The sequence below is a fragment of the Haliotis rubra genome, unplaced genomic scaffold (assembly GCF_003918875.1).
Source record: "Haliotis rubra isolate DU_JTF1 unplaced genomic scaffold, ASM391887v1 Scf83, whole genome shotgun sequence".
Classification (NCBI taxonomy): domain Eukaryota; kingdom Metazoa; phylum Mollusca; class Gastropoda; order Lepetellida; family Haliotidae; genus Haliotis; species Haliotis rubra.
Genome location: NW_025767557.1, coordinates 774,766 through 796,022, shown reverse-complemented (window position 1 = coordinate 796,022; position 21,257 = coordinate 774,766). Strand labels below are relative to the sequence as shown.

General features: G+C 39.3%; 1 protein-coding gene across 2 annotated transcripts; it reads right to left on the bottom strand.

Moving 5' to 3' along the window:
• Positions 1-3,984: 3,984 nt before the first annotated feature.
• Positions 3,985-21,147, bottom strand: LOC124262298 (perakine reductase-like). 2 transcript variants are annotated; one of them, XM_046696784.1, is made up of 8 exons: positions 20,997-21,147; positions 19,121-19,268; positions 15,770-15,870; positions 15,266-15,352; positions 13,336-13,483; positions 11,909-12,082; positions 10,546-10,644; positions 3,985-4,344 (listed from the first exon to the last, which is right to left on the bottom strand). In XM_046696784.1, exons 2-8 carry the CDS (start codon positions 19,230-19,232, stop codon positions 4,046-4,048), a joined length of 1,020 nt encoding a protein of 339 aa, XP_046552740.1. In that variant the 5' UTR covers positions 19,233-19,268; positions 20,997-21,147; the 3' UTR covers positions 3,985-4,045. The 2 variants fall into 2 exon arrangements, with proteins under 2 accessions (XP_046552740.1, XP_046552741.1); XM_046696785.1 differs by lacking the exon at positions 20,997-21,147 and adding an exon at positions 19,674-19,741.
• Positions 21,148-21,257: the final 110 nt, after the last annotated feature.

Here is a 21,257-nt window from a genome sequence, read left to right as displayed (position 1 = left end):
AAGTTATAATATTGCGTCGTTTTCATGGTAATTCTTCAGGAAGCTTGAATCACCTCATTTTGGTGTCCCAGTCCGTTCCAAATTAGGTGTCGCGACAGGTCGATATATTACAAATGTCTTTATCCCGAAAGCACTATTTTGTGACAATTATATATCCATAGTTAATATCAATCTAACATCACACTATCGATAGCATCTGTACAGGTAATAAAGTGAAAATGTCGACGTTTTCATCTACTTTGATCCCAAACACTTCCTGCTTGTAGAGACAGGTGGTTATCAATGAAGAAAGGTTGGTTCATGGTGCTATATCGACTACCATGTGCGCGCTGTTTTCTGTCTCGTCTTCCTGGCATCGGTGGGCGTGTCCGGCTTTATTTTGAAATTGAATAATGTAGAAAAATCATATAATTTAGATAAAAATCATGGAATGCAAATTATCCTTTTGTTTTACCCACCTGAAAGAAACAGTGCGATTGATAAGCTGAATATCCTAAGGATATCCTGAGTTGTGAAGAAATAAATTGATTATGGCACCTCCTATTATACAAAAATGCGTGTCTTGAAAGCTGGAACGGGAAGTAGCGAAAATCTCAGCCCCAGAACCACATTGGGAATAATAAAGAATAATAAATGTTGAATCATATCAACGGAATCGATGTGTCGTATATGTACGTATTAACAAATCTACCCACATTGCAATAGTATGCAATATTACTGCTGTAACAAAACAGCACTTGATAGCCATAATTCATATCGGCAGTTTGTATAATGATGAGAGGAGCATACCGACTCCAAGGCACGAATTGCGTCCTTGACCTGGCAGGTCTAAACTCTTGTGATTTGTTCAAAGACGTGTATTTTACGCTCTTTCCACGTGTTCATTTTGGCCAATCAACACCAGGGCTCGGTTCAACATAGCTATCTTAGCGCTATCCTTATCGTAAACCTTCGAAAGCCTGTGTTAAGCATTGCAGTTCACCAGTAAGCGTTTAAGATCACACTGTGGAATTCAAGGCCCTGCAGCACAAAGCGGTCTTAGTTATAAGACCCCCGATCCTTAATCTGGCATACTTCAACAGACTTATGACAGAGCTGAGATAGGACACAGTTGTTCAAAGTCCTGCAGACCCGTGTGAAGATCTGGGTCTTCAGTAACCCATGCTCCTCGTAAGATGCAATCAACAGGTGTGGTCAGGCTCCCCGACTTGGTCAACACACGTATCCAAATTGAGTAGATTGGTGCTCATGCTGTTGATCACTGGATTGTCTGTTCCAGGCTCGATTATTTACAGACCGCCACCATATAGCTGGAATATTGCAGCCTTAAACAACAATCAATCAAAGTCCTGCAGACATGATCAGTGTACCATGTACCATGTACCACGTGGTCTGTGAGGTGAGGTGAGGTGAGGTGAGGTGACATTGGGTTTAACGTTGTGTTTGAGAATATTGCGCTCATATGACGATGTGCATGCGTGTGTATGTGTATGTGCGGCTGCTTGTACTAGCCCAGACTTAAGCTGGTTTTATAGTGCTAGCCCACTGAGATACCATGCAGCAGTGAAGCATGAATACCCCACTCAGACACATTATACTGACTCCCGAGCCGACCAGTCCTTGTTGTACCCATTAATGCCGAGTGCCAGGCAGGGACCAACAAGTACCATATTTTAACGTCTTTTGGTATGACGCGGTCGGGGATTGAACCCGCGACATTCAGCTCTCCGGGCGGACGCTCTACCCACTACACCACGGAGGCGGTCCGTGATCTGTGCTGATATCACAAATGTGTAGGTAGGATATCAATCACTAGATTGTCTGGTCCTGACTCCATTATTTACACACTGCTGTCATACACCTCGAAAATTTGTTGAGCAGTGATAAACAACAAACAAAGAACTGTAAATACAATATCTATGTTGTCAATAGGTTTTAATTCTTTATGGTCCAAAACTGTGTTCCACGGCAGATATTAATTCTGTGACATCAAATGATATCCCCTAGGAGATATCGGTTTGACAGTAGATTTTGTACAATTCCCTGACAATGCTTTGATGTCATGAACTTGATGACGTCACAATGCTATGACATCACTGCACTGCAAGTCTAATGGCAATACCATGTTCAGTGATGAACATTTTTCATTGAAAACTAAACTAAAGAAAACTGAAGAGTGATTTTTGATGATAAATAGAATCTCACCCTCGTATCTTCTGATATCAAATATATCAACACTCTTTGATAAAGTAAACATTTGTAACACTATCAACTCGTGGTAATATATTTTATATCAAGAGACAACTCAGGTGAGATTCTATATTTATTAAAGATGAGTTCTCCATTCCATAAATGTCAACATGTTCCTTAGCTCACCTGTGCTATGTGACAGTTATAACCTGAGTAGGTGAGTAAGTGAGTATTTGTGGCTTAACACTGCATCAGAATATTTTGCAGCTATTTGCAGTGAAGTAGGTAATAGGTTAGATACTTTAAAGTGCTGACTCTGACATTCCGTGCTATCCACCGCGATGCTCCTCCGTACATTTCTGAACTCATCCAAGAATATAAACCTGAGAGAACTCTACGTTCTTGTAACCAGTGTCTCTTGAAGCTTCCGTCAGCTCGTACATCACTTGGCGAGAGAAGTTTCGAAATCTCAGCCCCCCAGTTATGGAACTCCCTCCCACTTGAAATAAGAAGTGCCCCTGAGTTTGAATCATTCAAATCACTACTGAAAACACATTTGTTTAAAGTCTGCTGCTGTTAGACTGTGTATTCCCAGGACAGTCCATTGCTCACAAGCACTTTTGAGCAGTTGATTATACTGGAAACAAGCGCTATACAAGTGTATATTTATTATTATTATTAATAGGTACTTCAGAAACTAAGCTTTTCTTACAACGAAATATGTTTGTACTGCTTTTATTTGCCTCCATACCATACTCAGTTCATGAAACAAAAGTGTACCATGCACATATACATGTATAAATAACACTGTGCAAAAGTGACTGCAGCCACAACCACAAGTGATTCCAGCAGTTCATGAATGACTTCAAAGTAGTTATATTCTGGGTCCCGTTCTTCAACTTACCCTACAATTCACTTGTTAACATTTTAGCACTAATATCTCTTTTTGTAACTGGGTCTGATTAACTACAACATTCCGTCTTTCAGGCACATGTATCATACTTTAAGTTTCTACATATGTAAACTTTCAACCGTTACGCAACACACAGATTCTCAAATTTAGGAACAGAAGAAATAATGCCAATTTTAATTGCCATTTTGAAGTCTGGTATCCTTGAACATTCACAGGAGTCGAAGGTCTACCGAAGAGCTTTTCCAAAAAGTCATATATGCCTGGTTTGGCAAATATCCTTTTTGTTCATAAGCAGTTTTAGGATTTTAGTTTCACTGACCTTGACATTCAAAATGACCCAATCATATGGCGACCAATCACCTAACAACATGTGTATCAAGATTTGGCTGAAAAATTACTGATGTGACTTAAAATCGTAACTCACTATAGTCTGTTTGCAGTGAAAACGTACCGATGAATTTCACTTTAAACAAAAATGTAAATCAAATAAAGTGAAATTAAGATTGCGAATCCTCATAATTTACCTTGCCAATTGAACATTTGAATCTCAGAATTTTATTCATCTTAGGATAAAAGTTGTTTAACAAACGATCATAGTTTCAAATCGCTATTATTGGTTTGTATTACAAGGGGGTAAGCGCAGTAGTTGGTACACTGAAACAAATGCACGTGCGATACGTGATGTGCGTTAACTTAGACCAACCCTACTTGTTCTCGGTGTTTCATTTAATGTGCATACACCCTTGTAATACAAACCAATAATAACGATTTGAAACTATGATCGTTTGCTCATGTTTAAAGTGAACAGATCAATCATGATCAATGACATGTGACATTAGTTCCCTTTAAAGATGCGAAGGGAACTAATAACAATAAAAAAGATAATAATACGTTAATTCACATTAATCTCAGCTGTAAGAGATTCTCCAAACTTTGTACACATCATCTGTACTCGTCTCCACAGTCTCCAATAACAGACATCAGGTCACGACCTTTCTTCAACACAGAGTCAATATCAAGCTTATCTGAGTCTGTAAGGTTCACAGTGAGTGCTCGCAGGTTGTCATCAATATGTTCACAGCCTGGCACTCCTAGTCGGCATCCCAAAATGACGCCCCCGACCGCCGGCTGTGCGAGGATGTAGTTGGCGGCAATGTTGGGAATTGATACATTGTGAGTCTTAGCAATCTCATCTAGCACCTGCAGCAGCTCTTGAAATAATGGCCATCCACCCCAGGTATCTGAAAACACATCAATCTAACTTTACAGATGTATATGTGCAAGAGGGAAACAATCATAGATACAACATAATTATACAAAGACTCTTTTTCAGTTGGACCAGTTATTGTTGTAAAATCAAGTCTGTCCTAAAATTCAACAAGTGAGTGTGTGAGGTGGCCTTTACACTGGTTTGACTGACTGACTGAGTTTGGTTTTACGCCGCTTTTAGCAATATTCAAGCAACATCACGGCGGGGACACCAGAAATGGGCTTCACAAATTGTACCCGTGTGGGGATTCGAACCCGGGTTTTCGGCGTGACGAGCCAACGCTTTAACCACTAGGCTACCCCACCGCCCCTTACACAGGTTTGAACAGGATTCCAGTATAAACAAGCCATGTCTGTTTTATCTGGGAGACAAGCTGTAAGTGTTATGGGAGTTGGATGTTCACATCTTTGGTGAAAGCCAGGTGTGCTGGCATGCTAGTGACGATAACAAAATCAAGGTGAACCAGGATTAGGACCCATCATCATAGGTTCCTGGCACGCCCAGGGGATGCAACTCTCCACAGCAAACTGCAGTCAGTGTATTATATGATTGAGCCACCTGTCCAATACAGCACCCTTGCTCTCATCAACTCTAGGTCATCAGTAGCCTGGCACTCATCACCTCTAAACCATCAGTAGCCTGTCACTCATCACCTCTCGACCATCAGTAGCCTGTCACTCATCACCTCTAGGCCATCAGTAGCCTGACACTCATCACCTCTAAGCCATCAGTAACCCCATGCTCATCACCTGTAGACCATCAGTAGCCTGACTCTCATCACCTGTAGACCATCAGTAGCCTGACAATCATCACCTCTAACCATCAGTAGCCTGTCAATTATCACCTGTAGACCATCAGTAGCCTGACACTCGATCATTTACAGACTGCCATAGTAGCCTGGAATATTGCTGAGCGGCATAAAACTAAACTCACACTCACTCACCTGTAGACCATCAGTAGCCTGACACACATCAACTCTAAGGCCATCAGTAGCCTGACACTCATCATCTCTAAGCCATCAATAGTACGACAATCATCACCTCCTAGACCATCACTAGCCTGACACTCATCACCTGTAGACCATCAGTAGCCCGAGCACTCATCACCTCTAGAGCCATCAGTAACCTGACACTCATCATCTCTAGACCATCAGTAACCTGGCAGCTCATTACTTCTAAACCATCAGTAGCATGTCACTCATTATCTCTAAACCATCAGTAGCCTGGCAATCATCACCTCTAGCCATCAGTAGCATGTCACTCATCACCTATAGACCATCAGTAGCCTGACACTCATCACCTCTAGACCATCAGTAACCTGTCAATTATCACCTGTAGACCATCAGTAACCTGAAACTCATCACCTCTAGACCATCAGTAGCCCAGTCAATCATCACCTCTAGACCATCAGTAACCTGACACTCATCATCTGTAGACCATCAGTAGCCTGTCACTCATCACGTCTAAGCCATCAGTAACCTGGCACTCATCACCTCTAAACCATCAGTAGCCTGGAACAGTGTCATCTCTAAGCCATCAAGTAACCTTGCAATCATCACCTGTAGACCATCAGTAGCCTAGCACTCATCATCTGTAGACCACCAGTAGCCTGTCACTCATTACCTTTAAACCATCAGTAGCCTGTCACTCATCACCTCTAAGTCATCAGTAGCCTGGCACTCATCACCTCTAAACCATCAGTAGCCTGGAACAGTGTCATTCTCTAAACTATCAGTAGCCCGGCAATCATCACCTCTAGACCATCAGTAGCCTGGCACTCATCACCTCTAAACCATCAGTAGCCTAGCACTCATCACCTATAGACCATCAGTAGCCTGTCACTTATCACCTGTACACCATCAGTAGCCTGGCACTCATCACCTCTAGGCCATCAGTAGCCCGATGGTCATCACCTCTAAACCATCAGTAGCCTGTCAATCATCACCTATAGACCATCAGTAGACCAGCACTCATCACCTCTAAACCATCAGTAACCTGACACTCATCACCTCTAAACCATCAGTAACCTGACACTCATCACCTCTAGACCATCAGTAGCCTGGAACAGTGTCATCACCTCTAAACCATCAGTAGCCTGTCATTCATTACCTCTAAACCATCAGTAGCCTAGCACTCTAGACCACCAATCTAACGTGTGCCCACAAGAAATTCTGGGCAAAAATGGGTCTCCAGCAAACCATGTTTGTCTCGGGAAATCAGGGGTTAATCTATACCTGCTCAGAGGACCATGTGTGGTGAGGTGAGGTGAAATTGGGTTTAACGTCGTGCTGGAGAATATTTCGCTCATATGACGACGTGCATGCGTGTGTATGTCTATGTGCGGCTGCTTGTACTAGCCCAGACTGAAGCTGGTTTTATAGTGCTAGCCCACTGAGATACCATGCCGCAGTGAAGCATGAATACCCCACTCAGACACATTATACTGACTCCGAGCCGACCAGTCCTTGTTGTACCCATTAATGCCGAGCGCCAGGCAGGGACCAACAAGTACCATATTTTAACGTCTTTTGGTATGACGCGGTCGGGGATCGAACCCGCGACCTTCCGCTTTAACCACTACACCACGGAGGCGGTCAGGACCATTTGTGACGCAGCAGAAGTAAAAAGTAAAGATTCCCCAGTGCAAATGACAGGATTGTTCGCCCAGATCATATTTACTGACTGCTGTTATATAATTGAAATATTGCTGAGTGAAGCGTAATACAAAATAAAGTGTTTTTAAAAAAGAAATTGAAACCTTTATAATAAAATGCATGAAATCTTCAGAGAAAGCTTACAGAACTGTGTATGAATCAGATGTATAGAATAGTTAACAGTGTTAAAACTCAGATGAATTCCAGTCAGTCCATTTGATGTATTGCCTGCCCTGGTAAACTGTGTCCAGTCAGTTCTTTCACTGGAGGGAACACCATGTACAGAGCTACAGATAACTGTTTGGGTCAATGAGTTGTGTATTCGCTTGTGTTCATCTAAATTGGGTATCCTAATTTTCCTTTGAGTAACCAAATAAATTGTACCCATCTCACCTAAACTCAATTGGGTATTTTGCCATTTTCCATTAATTGTAAAAATATAATAAAGTTTAAATGTTCGTTTACGTGTTTGTTATCTATATTTGATCTGTAATATGAGAAGCGATAAGAAAGACTGCAAGATGCCAAGTTCATGTGCTGAAATAGAGCCTCTCAATGTACCTTTTGTTTCTTTATCTATCCACCGGTACGCAAGCTGATATTTGACACTTTTGTCTGTAGGCATGCAAGATCAAATTTACTGAGTGTTTACAAAAAATCAAGCGTACTTGTATGCAATAGACTAAATAGGAATTGAGTTTTCACATAAATATTAGCGTAATTTACGCAGATACGCAGCTTATCTGTACCTCTGCTGGGGACAAAAGACATGAACAACCTCTTTGACTATCATTCCAGACAAATATTACATATATATCTATTTCCTAAAAATTTCCTTCCAATGTGAAAAATTGCAACTATAAGACTGTAGAAAGTATATCAATGTACAATATTCATATATTTATAAACTCCAAAAGCATCACTCCAACTATCACATATACTCCAAGATTATAGTTGGATAAATATGTTGTAAACATTTATCCAAATATTAAACAATAGTTCCTAACAGATGACACTGTTGCCACCAATCCAGATTCAGATTTTGTAGTGGTATAAAACCAATAGCAGATAAGAACAATTTCTACACAGGTAAGAATAATTTCTATTTAATTAACAAATAAGTTCACACCCTTAAATGCACAAAACTAAAACTGGCAAAACAAATCAGGAAACAAATTGTTGAACAAGCTTACAGTCGGAGAAAACAGCTCATATCAAATGGTTAGTCTGACAGGCATTTGAACTATTGTGTTTAAGCATTCAATTTACTTGAAAATGTGTGAAAGACCTTATATGATTTATAGACTTAATTGAAGCCCATTTTTGGTGTCCCCCAACGTGATATTGCTGGAACTCACTAACTCAATATAGACTAAATTACATATCCCAAACCAGTTTTCATGAAGACTGTTGCTGGGATATAATGACTATGGGATAGCATTAAACCTTACAAACCGGTGAAGCCATTCAATACAAGCACTTCATCATACTTGGAGTGGGCGAGTTTAGTTTTACACCGCTTTTAGCAATATTCCAGCAATATCACAGCAGGGGACACCAGAAATGGGCTTCACACATTGTACCCATGTGGGGAATTGAACCTGCTTTAACCAATAGGCTACCTCACCGCCAGTGTTCGAAATTAATGTTGGCCCTTAGGCCCAAAGCCGACTGAAAACCACGCAGACCCACAGCTTTTGCTTTCTTCTTTCATCCCCAATAACTAAGAGTATTATTTCCATATTAAAATATAGGGCCTACACATTCTGATCAGGAACCAACACTTTTAATAGTTCAGGGCCTAGATTTTCGAAGCTCTCTTAGAGCTAAGATAGTTGTAAGTTAATGTTAATGTATGGCACTTATGACTATCTTAGCGCTAAGAGAACTTCGAAAATCTAGGCCCTGGGTCCTTAGGACCTGCAGCTTTTCAGAGTTAAGGGCTCACCGCCACTCACCATATTGAGCGGCATAAAACTATCCTCACTCATATTCCTCTAATTCATTCAAAGCAGTAAATAAAGCCAAACTCATTCACCACTTTGGAGTTTCAGGGTTTGGTCTAATTATTGACAAGATAAACATCACTAAAACTTTTACAGCAACATTTCCTGATGGAAAGGAAATGTACCAGACTGCATGACTGCACCAGTTCAACACAAGACACAATTAGCCATATCATTCAGCCCTTCATGAAAGATTTGACAGGTTAGACAAGAATGATGAACAATGTAGGATAAATTTAACCAAAGATACGTTCAGTGCCCTTTGGTCCGAAAACATAAATAACCTTAATATGAGACAATTGACACAAGCATGGAAAGCCCCCGGGCATGGAGGGAAGCAACATACACGACACAATGCCTATTATCATCGATTGTCACTAACAAAGTCATTTAAATATTTTTAATCCATATTGACTCAAATGTGTTCTGTTATTTTTAAAAATCATGTAGCAAGATATATGACTGATTCTTCCAATATCGGACAATTGCCAAAGGCTTCGTGTATCAGAGTACTGCATGATTTGCTTCGTTGGTTGGTTATGTTGTTTAATGCCGCCTTCAGCAATATTCCAGCTATATGAAGGAGGTCTGTAAAAACTAGAATCTGGACCAGACAATCCAGTGATCAACATCATGAGTATTGTTCTACTCAATTGGGATACGATGACATGTGTCAAACAAGTCACCCGATCCCGTTAGTCGCCTCATCTGACAAGCATGGGTTACTGAAGACCAATTCTAACCCGGATCTCCATGGGTAGAGTACTTAATGAACACCAAAGACAAGAATGGTACACCTACTGGCTCTGGACCCTACCTTAATGCTTTGATTTTATCCCTGAGGAGCATTTCCCCCCTAACCATTGGACTCCATGATTTATGTGCACCCCCTTCTCCAATTGGGAACCAATGACATGTGTCAACCAAGTCAGCGAACCTGACCACCCGATCCCGTTAGTCGCCTCTTACGACAATGATACTAAGTTATCATCAGGGAATATGTATGTGAGTGAGTGAGTTTAGTTTTACGCCGCACTCAGCAATATTCCAGCTATATGGCGGAATAACCCACGCTTGTCGTAAGAGGCAACTAACGGGATCGGGTGGGCAGGCTCGCTGACTTGGTTAACACATGTCCTTGGTTCCCAATTGCGCAGACCGATGCTCATGCTGTTGATCACTGGATTATTTGATCCAGACTCGGTTATTTACAGATATAGATACAATATTGCTGAGTGCAGTGTAAAACTAAACTTACTCACTCACTAATTCTGGAATCCCAATCTGTGCATGCTCAAAGCGCTGACACATTGCGTAGTGAGTTTAGTTTTACGCCGCTTTTTTGCAATATTCCAGCAGTATCATGGCAGAGGACACCAGAAATAACTTCACACGTATGTATGTGGGGAATCGATCCCGGGTTTTCAGTGTGACTAGCGAACGCTTTAACCACCAGGCTACCTGCTGCCCCTCCTGTGTGAGTGTTATACTGACAGTGTTAGGCTCAACTCACCTATCATGTTCTTGTACTTGCTGAGGGAGGCAGTGTTGAGGACAGACCGACCCTTAGGCTCCGCTTTCCCCAAGTACTTCTCACTGATCAAACCACCACCTGGAAATAAGCAAACTCTTAAAGATACTTGTTTGTTGTTTTGTGAGTGTGTGTGTGTGAGTGAGTGTGAGTGAGACAGAGTGAGTGAATGTGAGTGTGTGTGTGAGAGAGAGACACACAGACAGAGAGTGTGTGTGCGTGTTTGTGTGTGCATGCGCGTTTGTGAGTGTGTGTGAGAGAGTCAGTGTGAGTGTGTGAGAGAGAGAGCGAGAGAGACAGAGAACAGAGTGTGTGTGTGCGTGTGTGTGTGTGTGTGAGAGAGAGAGAACCATTTGGGGGGGTGGTCATCAATTTTGTACATTAAAATCATAAAATTATGCTGAAAAATTATGGGATTTTTAACTTCTTTTTGGTGGTGGTGGTGGGGGTTGGGGGATGGGGCTGGGGCTGGGGCAGTGGCAGTCACATTGTATATGCTTCTCCATAAAAATCATCATCACCCCCATAAATTATGAACAGTCCCTCAACATATTCAGTGACTCTGTATGTTTTCATTCAAACAGTCTGAGCAATCCCGTCAGACAAACTCAGCACCTTGCTTTAGATCAGCAACCGCTTTAAACGCATGTTTGCTCAACCTTCAGTGAAAGCCGGTGTCAGTTAATATGGGGGAGCATGTTGTCTAAGGTAGTAAGAGTTATGTCCCCTGTATACAACACACAGCAGGCAGATACCTGTGTAATAATCTTTGTGGTTGAATGTGGTTGTTTTCTACTAAATATCTGAAACCAGCACATTTTGTAGTAAATAGCAAGATCTCTGACAATAAAGAATGAATTAAGAGGAAATGATATACTGTCCATACATCACCAGAACAGAGCTGATGAAAGCTGAAAACAGCACTATATATAACTGTCTATCTTTGGGATAGTAAGAAACATTGTCCACATGTTGGATAGAGAATACTAAATGATGTCCTGTGTAGTACCATATTTATGAAATGAATGAATGGTTTGGTATCTAACAAACCCCTTAGTGGATGTGTACAAAATTGATGATCCCCCCTACCTCCGAAAATGGTTGACCCCCCCATAAAATCATCATCACTCCCCTAGCCATAAATTATGAACAATCCCTAAGTATACATATCAGCTCGGACACAACTTTTGTTGTCTGTTTTTAAGAACTGACTTCAATATGTCTTTGTGTTTTGGGACGGATAAAAACCTGTGTACAGACCTCCATGCCTCTATGAATGTAAACAAAGTGGAAGTCATTCCATGAGTGATACCTAGGTTTAAACCAATCTGCAATTACGTCTCACCTAACACACCATATGCCAGTATTTTGACATTGTTTGCCTCGCAGACCGGTGCCATCTTTCTTGCTGGCCGCATGTCAAGGAGGGAAAACTGGACCTGGTTGCTGGACACGGTCACTCCGTGGTCAATGATCTCTTGTAGACGAGTTGTGTCGAAGTTTGTCAGTGCCACCTCACCTGTGAGAACATTCAGTGTGTAGGTTATATTTACCTGGATGAAGTCGGTCAGTGTGCACAACTGGATGCCTATAAACACCTCAACAGTGAAGAAAATCTCACATATACCTGCAGCTGGGTACACCAGCACCGTGAACTATTGTACATATTTTCACGGGGTGCAATTTCATGCCGGAAAGTTCACATAAGACCTGTTAAGCAAATTGTTTTTCAGCATTTCAAACACCTGAGTGATGGTATCACAACCGATAGACATGCAATGATCAAAGCTAGCCGCCACAATTGAATTGTGTTACTAAAACAATCACAGAGAGGTGGTATTATACTTGTGTCAACATGACAACACACCTGTCCCATATCACGAGATCAACTGGGCGAATTCAGGAAGAGTGTATACTATAAGTACTTACGATAATTAAACATAGAAATCATAAAGTGTTTGTTGTTTATAAATTGCATCTTGTCCCTACTTGAGCATTTGTCATGAATATTTTGCTTGATATGATTATTGGCCACAATCTTTTTTGCACTAAAAGCGAAAATTAATGGGCTATGATAACAGTATGTTTATAGCGGCCACACTTAAAACTAACTGACTAATGAACTGCTTATTATCCTGTCCACTTGCTGTATGTTTCAGTTGAAATACATATAACGAATGGTGATGACAAACTAAAACTAGTGGTCCGTTTGAGATCATTACTACTATAGCTTACTGTTATCAAAATCTTTAGATATTTCAGCTGCAGAAATGTATTTAGATTACAATATTAAATTATAAAGTTGAATGAATTTATGCAACATTGCATTAAATCGACTCGCGCCTTCTACCGGCCGAACATTATTTCAAGCGAACCCCATAGAGTTACGTCCCTTAGAGCGCTCTTTACGAATATCCTATGCACAACTTGTGATAAAAACCAATTCGGCAAACACTGACAACACCACGTGCAACAGTTTTCGGAGCAGTTGTTTACATTCCATATATGGCAAGTGTTCTCAGTTTGGAAGCTGCTCGAAGTTTCAATTATCGATATGAGGGATAATAAGTCTTTTATTGCATCAACAGGAAGCTAACGTGAGTGCATATGCCCCAATATATTTAATACAGGCCAAAATATTGTAGAAAATGTGTGACATTGTGCCTTTAATGGTCGTGACCCTGCTACATATCATCCATTTGTCATGGTTCAGGGTGGGGATCGACAATGGTATGTGCAGAGACAACTTGATGTTGGTTAAATATACAGTACCTATCTTTCCCTCCATCCGGAGATCCTGCAAGTGTTTCAGTGCATCCAGGTACCTCTTGTCCGAGTAGTCCCACCAGTGAAACTGGACACAGTCCAGGTGGGAAACCTTCATCCGTTGCACTGACTGAACAATGGCCCCTTCGACCACCTGCCAACATCACCTCACAGATGACAATATTATCATAGGGGCTTAGAATGTAAAATACAATGGCATCAAGGTATACATTATCACTGATGGGGTCTTACCACTATAAAGAATGAAGTGCTAAGATTCCGGCAGCATATACCGTTATGCTGTTCTTTTGGCGTTACAAGCTGTCATAGATATTATGACGCAATGGACTTACAAATCCTTCTCAATGTATGGTCAGGCTCTCTAACTTGGCTGACACATGTCATCATAACCCAATTGCATAGATCGATGCTCATGCTGTTGATCACTGGATTGTCTGGACAAGATTCGATTATTTACAGATGACCGTCACATATGACCATAATATTGCTGAGTGTGGCGTTAAACAACAAACCAACCAATGAAATTCCTATGGCTGGCTGATATATACTATAGACATGAAAACAGAATCAAGAAAGGGTCCTTGGACTGTTGGAGATAAATATAGCTGAAACAGCAGAACAAATGAGTTCTTGGTTCATGGTAGACATAACCTCTTAAACATGCCAGCCCAAATTCAAGTCTGCAAACTCAAAGACAATCAGACAGTATGCAACTGAAGGGAGACAACTCTGTCAGCAATATTCCAGCTATGTGACTGCAGTGAGAAAACAATCAAACTGGGCCAGACAATCCAGTGATTGACAATATGAGCCAACTCAACCAGCTCTGTGAGTCTGACCACCTGATCACGTTAGTCGCCTCTTACAAACAGCACAGGATGCGGAAGACCAATTCTAATCTGGATCTTCACATGTGATACGGTTCCTCAAAACACATAATTTCAAGTTCCTTTAAATCAACATCCCAATTTAAAAACAACAACTTAAACTTGAAACTTACACAATTTGAAATGTTCATGAAATAGATTGTACATACTTTCAGAGTAGGATACTGCTTTTTACGAGGGTGCACACTTCATTTTCAAGTTTCAATGGTCATTTAACAAACTTGCAGCACAAAAGGGGGGTGCGCACCCCTGCAACCCCCCCCCTCTGGATCCGCCTGCGCTTTTAAATCTATTCCATATATAAACAGAAGCACTTAGCAGTAACAGAAAAATGAAAACATTGATTCGAAGCAACTCTGATGTTACTGATTTATGTACATATAAGATAAATGCCACATCTTGACTGTATTAGGGTATTTGTCAGTGTCAAGGAATTTCAAGGATACTTCCAAAACATTTCCTATATAAATAACAGGTTTCACTGATATTGATTCATGGCTCCAAGGTTAAACCTGTTTTAAAGCTTGGTTGCATATATATCTAAGCCAGACTAAACCGTAAAGCAAGTGGTAACAAATGTTGAGGAAAAAAAGATACCTCACATTAATTGCTTGTCATTTTGGTAGAAGAAAACATTTAAAACCCTATTTCTTACAATTAGCATTGCAAAAAATCATGCATAAGGGGCATTTTCATTTTCATTTCACCAAAGTATAAAACAGTTTTGTTAATAAAAAATATTTTTATTCATTTCAGATAGGTATACAAAGACATGGAGAACACGACTCCATGTTAGGGCTGGTTACATATTGGCAACAAAGAGTTACAAATTTTCAAAGTAAGAAAATATAAATACTAGTAAACAAAGTCAGGGTGTGCACGACTAAGTATGAAACAGTTGCTCCCCCTTCCCACACACACATCTCCCTACATAAATACTGGTATATTATTGTTCTAACAACACCTTTTCCATGTTGGTCTGAACCAAATAGTTTAAGGTAAAACATATTCAAGTAAACCATGGTTACCTGTCGTGACATTGGTCCTGGTCGGGGCACAAACTTTGTCAGGCCCTGTATCTTGGAAACAGCTTCACCACCTCGCTGGCTGGCAAGCTGGAACATATGGAAAGTACTCACGGTTTGGAAAAGGTTACATTGGCCCTTTATCAGTGAAATCAAAGTCACCTCTAATAGTGAGCAAGTATGGATTTATGCCATTTTCGATATTCTGGCAACATCACGGCAAGGGACACCAAAAATTGGCTTCATGCATTGTACGCAAGTGGGGAATTGAACCTGGGTCTTTCTCATGGTGAGTAAACACTTTAACCACTAGGCTACTTCGCCCCTTGTCATCTATACAAAACCATAACATTAGTTATACCTAAAATAGCACGCATTTGGAAATATTATATTCCAACACGTAGATTTGTAGTGACATCTGCTGCAGAACATGTCATGATAAATCAATGTATGAGATTCTTTGTGAATGAGTGATTGAAAATTCAATTTGTTTGTCAACTAATTTACCTTCTGTACAAAGGCACCATATATCTCTTCTGCTGGGCCATATATATCTGCTAGGTCAAAGGTTGTGAGGCCTGCATCATAGTACTTGAGCATTTCCTCAACTGAAATCAATACATGTACTTGTAAGTCTTTGTGAATTGATTCACATTCGATTTTTGTTGAAGACATTAAAACACACAATTGGACACTGAAAGGACCCAAACAATTTGCAAAAAGCACACATCTTTTCCAAGACAATATTTGTTTTTGTTAAAACATGAAGACAAATTGTTGATATTTCCCTGTTTGTTTTGCAACAAATTATTTGTTTTAAAAATAATCTCATTTTTATTCCAAGAGTTTTAAAATGGTCATCCCATTAACATTTTATAACAGGGGTTCACTTAAAGGGCCACTGATCCAGAGCAATTTCCGTGGACTGGTTGTTGCTTTTGTTAATGTTTTTCTCTAGTGAGTACCCAGATGATATCCCAGAATTAAAGACTGGTTCGTTACCTCTGCTGCACCACCCTCAAGAGCAATTGATAGTATAAGTATAGACTGATCAACAAAGATGAAATCTTTTTTACTCAATAATCTTATGTTGATTTTGTTGTAAAATTATGTAGACTTGGATGAATAATTTGGTTTCTTACACAAAAATATTCACTTTGATAAAAATGCTGATTTTGATGTAAAATTTTGATTTCATAGTAATGTTGACTTTATAAATATGTTAACGTAAATGGATGTAGAATTTGATTAAGACTGACTGAGTTTGGTTTTACGCCGCTTTTAGCAATATTCCAGCAATATCACGGCGGGGACACCAGAAATGGGCTTAACACATTGTGCCCATGTGGGGAATCGAACCCGGGTCTTCGCGGCGTGACGAGACAACGCTTTAACCACTAGGCTACCCCACCGCCCCAATTTGATTAAGAAATAGTTTGAATAGGGTCGTAGTCAAAAAGGCCACACATCAAAATGGCCATAAAACATCCAAGTCAAAATGGCCACAAAAAAAGTCAAAATGGCCACAAATCCCTAGTCAAAATGGCCACATCAAAAGTCAAAATGGCCATAGAAAAAGTCAAAACAGCCACACATTATTTTTTATATTTTTTTAATACTCATAACATTTTCCCATGTTGCATTATGTGATATCAAGGTGTAAAAATGACAAAAGAAGTTATATCAGACAAAACTTGATGTTTATTACACATCAACAAATCATATTTTCAACAAATAACAAGACAGATAAATGTAGGTTTTTTCTTCATGTACATGCACTTTTGTATTTGTTATATTTATATTTGTTAATATAATAATACTTCTGATAGTCGAAAATCCTCTCAAGATATATCCATTTATGTCCACACTTGCCAAATATATAACTGTTGAATATTAATTTATATATTAAGAAGCATAATGTTGACTAGGGGTTGTGGCCATTTTGACTTTTTTGTGTGGCCATTTTTGTAGTGTGGCCATTTTGACCTCTTCCCTTGAATTTGGTGAGAAGCCTGATACAATAGCATTGTTTTGAAAGTAAGGCTAACTAAGTACATGGGGAGTCTTGGGGAGAGTAGTGAGCTTGGGTTCACTACTAGTCAATCTGAATGTTGTATTAAATGGCATTATTTTGATAACAAATGAAAACATTTTCAGTTTAACCATCTGCCAGTGGTAAAAAATGTTAGGACTGAAATAACGAAGTCAATGTACGTCTTTATATTTTGTCTTTTAATCCTAATTAGTTTATTATCATATTTGTATGCATTTTGAAACTTAATAAAATGCACACGATCTGCTCATACTTAGTGAATTTATAACATGATTGTAATATCTAGACATTTTATAGATTGCCAACGTGTATCATATTTCACCTGGCAACTAATTGTATGATGTCCGTCATTCTTTAGAAAGTAATTTAGTTAGCCAATAATGAGCAATCAATCAATGTATTGGCAGTTCATCCTTTGAAGGAAGGACATTGTTTTTACAAAGAGACTTACGACAGGGTGTATTCAGTATAGATTAGTAAATCTACATACATAAACACTACCTTTTGACAAATCCGCTGTGCAGGATAAAAGCAATTAATCAATCAGCGTGTTATCGGTTAATCCTTTGATCAATGTTTGTTTTTGTAACTCAGCTGATAATTCCTCTTTCTGCACTTCCATGCACATATTACATAAGATGTAATACATTTGCCACATCAGACCTCAATTTATAATGATGAGTATTTACTCCAGACACAAGAAATGCCAAATGGGAACCTTTGTCGGGTAATCTGAGTGGTGTTATCACTAATTATACCTGTTATAAATTCATTAACTGACCATCAAGTGAATGATGACAAATAACATGTGTAGGTTTACCACCAAACAAGGGTTACAGCAAGAGAGTAGTAATCGCTGTATTGCATGCAAGTTTGATTGCCTGAAAAAAACTTATAGGCAGACACTGTTTTGAGGATACCAACTGAACTTCATTGTTACATAAGAAATATATATAAGCATTTGCAGTGTGTTTAGTTACAAACTGTATATACCTATGTACCTAAGTAAAATTTCAGATTTATTTTGCAATGGCAAAGTGGGGTTGTTTAATTTATGGATTCAAATATATCAAATGTGTGTTTTTGATATCATAACATACATAATAGACATCATATTTTTACGTGATTAAATATTGAGGTAAAAAACACAGAAATAGGATCAAATTGGATCAGTCACTATACCATCCAAACATTTGAAAATGTGAAAAAGCCTACACTGATGGGATACTTTATTACAATCAGACAAGAACTACTGGGATATTTTCAAATAATGGCATCTGATGGGCATCCACCCTTCCTAATGTCCCACTGATTAGGTTGAAGAAATTCTGCCAGGGTGGACAGTAGCCCAGTCCCGTGTTCGTCATGGTCGAGGGAGCAGAGGCTGACCAGTTTGCAGCTAGGTTTGAAATTAGACTGTTGGCTGGAAACAATAATCGCTCTGGATCAGTGGCCCTTTAACAGCTTTAGCACATGGCTAACAGAAAGAAAGAGCATGGTGCCCAGTTGGTATTGTTGCGGAAAGTAAAGAAACCAACTCACTCTTGAGGCAACAGGTATAATCACACAATCCTTTAAAAGATGTATGCTATTTTCAAAACCTCATTTCTTTCAAAATAAAAGAGTGGACAGTACAATTTATTACTATTATTGTTCATACTACTTTCCTAAAACTTCATATCTGCATATTAACTTGTAACCATGCAACTGAAGAAAGACAAATAAACTTGTTTATATTGACCTGAATGGCACAAAACATGATAAACATAACAAAGGACAAATAAGGGGAAAATTGTAATGGGTACCTGCTTTACTGGGATCTATGTTGCCATGGGCACCAGACACTTGCCACATTCCATTCAGAATCTTTGCTATCTCCAGACCACCAGAAAGTGTGGTCTTAGGAATTGATACCATCTTTAGTGATTGTTCCTCTGGAGGTCTTCCTTCTAACTGGATAAAACACACATATACAGTTAGAAGGTGGGTTACATCTGCATTTCTTTTGCTCAGTCAATTTCTTTCTTTTATGCTACCTTTCCATTTCAACATATATATTGTATATGTGTGCGTGCGTATGTACGTGCGTGCATGTGTGCGATTCAATAGGTAATCTTGAAGAAAGCTTTGAGTAAACTACAAAGCCCTTTGGCTCTAGTTTGTAACATGTTATGATTTGTTGATTTGTTAATCCTATAGCAGAAACAGTGGTACACTTTTTCCAACATGCCCGTCATTATAAATGAGTGAGTGAGCAATAGTAACCATGAAGGGGTTGTTGTTGGTAAAGGTACTACAGATATGTAGTTTCAGTATTTTGACTTTGTTTAGGGTACATTTCTGCATAAGGAAACATACCTGGGGTACACAAATGTAGTGCCTGTACTGACAGCGACCCCTTCAGCAACAGTAACCTACTCACAGTTACAACTGACAAAATAGGCTGTCATCTGTGGGACAACACACACTGCTACATTCACATGCCAAGACATGTATTGTAGCAGGGGAGAACAGAATACTGCTGTAGATTATCCCTGATTGTAGTAGCAGAGTAGTGTGATTTAACTTCCTTAAGTGGCATTTAGAAGCTGGTATGATGAAGTGGAGCACTTTTATGGATAGACAACTTTGTTTTTGCAGTAGTAGTACCGACGTTTCGGTGTAGATCCTATCACTGTTAACAAGCAAATGATGATGTGTGATTTAGCTGAAGGGATGAAATACACAATGCCATATTAGAAAGTGGTCAAATGCAACATATGTTACAAAGAAAGCGTAATCCCAAATATACACTCGCGTAACCTTGATTCGTGGATATAAGGGAAGTGCGGCGAAATTCATATTTTAAATGCATGATTTCATTTTGTATACGCGCTGATTACTTTATTCAGTGATTCAGCAAATTGAAAATGTCGAATATTCCACTCGTGAATGAAACGTTTGTTTACGGAAGCCATTTGCAATCATCACCTATTCGTGTGCCCACAAAATGTGACGTCACCTTGTTTCATGGATTACGTATTCTTTTACTTTATACTGCTATGTATGACATCCAACTGCAGTAAGCATTGACACTAAGGAAAGCAGACAACGAGAAGTGAGAATGTTGGAGCTAACGGTATCTTTTTACTTGACATTTTGTAAAAATAAAATTTGGTAATGGTGGTATTAGTGATCTGGGGCTATTTATCTCAATGCTGGACAATTATATTTAGTGTACTTGCATGTAATGCACAGATTCGGAACTTTTTTGTCAGTTGAGGCGTAGCATTGTATGTTCATCAAAAGTACAGCTTCGTGATGTCAGTTGAGACTTAATTTTCGAGCTAGCATGATTATTTCCGCGATCCACGAATCAAGGTTATCCAAGAATTTAGGTTAAGTTCTGTAACATGTTGCAGCTGAAGGGATGTTACTAACATTGTTAGTTTGATCAAGTGAACAGATTAATATATTTGAGAATCAACGACTTAATAAAACAATTTAATCAAAGACCATTTGAACAAAATTCAAGTACAACTGATTTTGAGTAAAGAACAATCTCTAAGTGAAAATTTCTAAGTGAATGTCGTTGGTGGTGTCCCTTTGTTTATGTTGAAGGCTTGGGTGTAGCCTAGAACTGTGCAAAGTAGATAAACAACAGTCAACAAAAATAAGCAATAATTTTGCACATGGGCTGACCTTTATGCAAATGTATCTAATAGTCGTATTTGAGACCTGTGACAATGCAGACACATAAAGATTACGGCGATTACAGCCTGAACATGAATTGGAGTTGACCAAAAGCGCTTAGATAACTGCCGCCATGTTTTGATCATGTGACATGCTTAGGTCAGATGGTATATGTCCTCTTAGCCATAAAAATATCAAAACTGTGATAATTAGGTACGATATATGGCAGTATGACGTATAATTTAGTGCTGTATTAAAATGTCTAAGGTT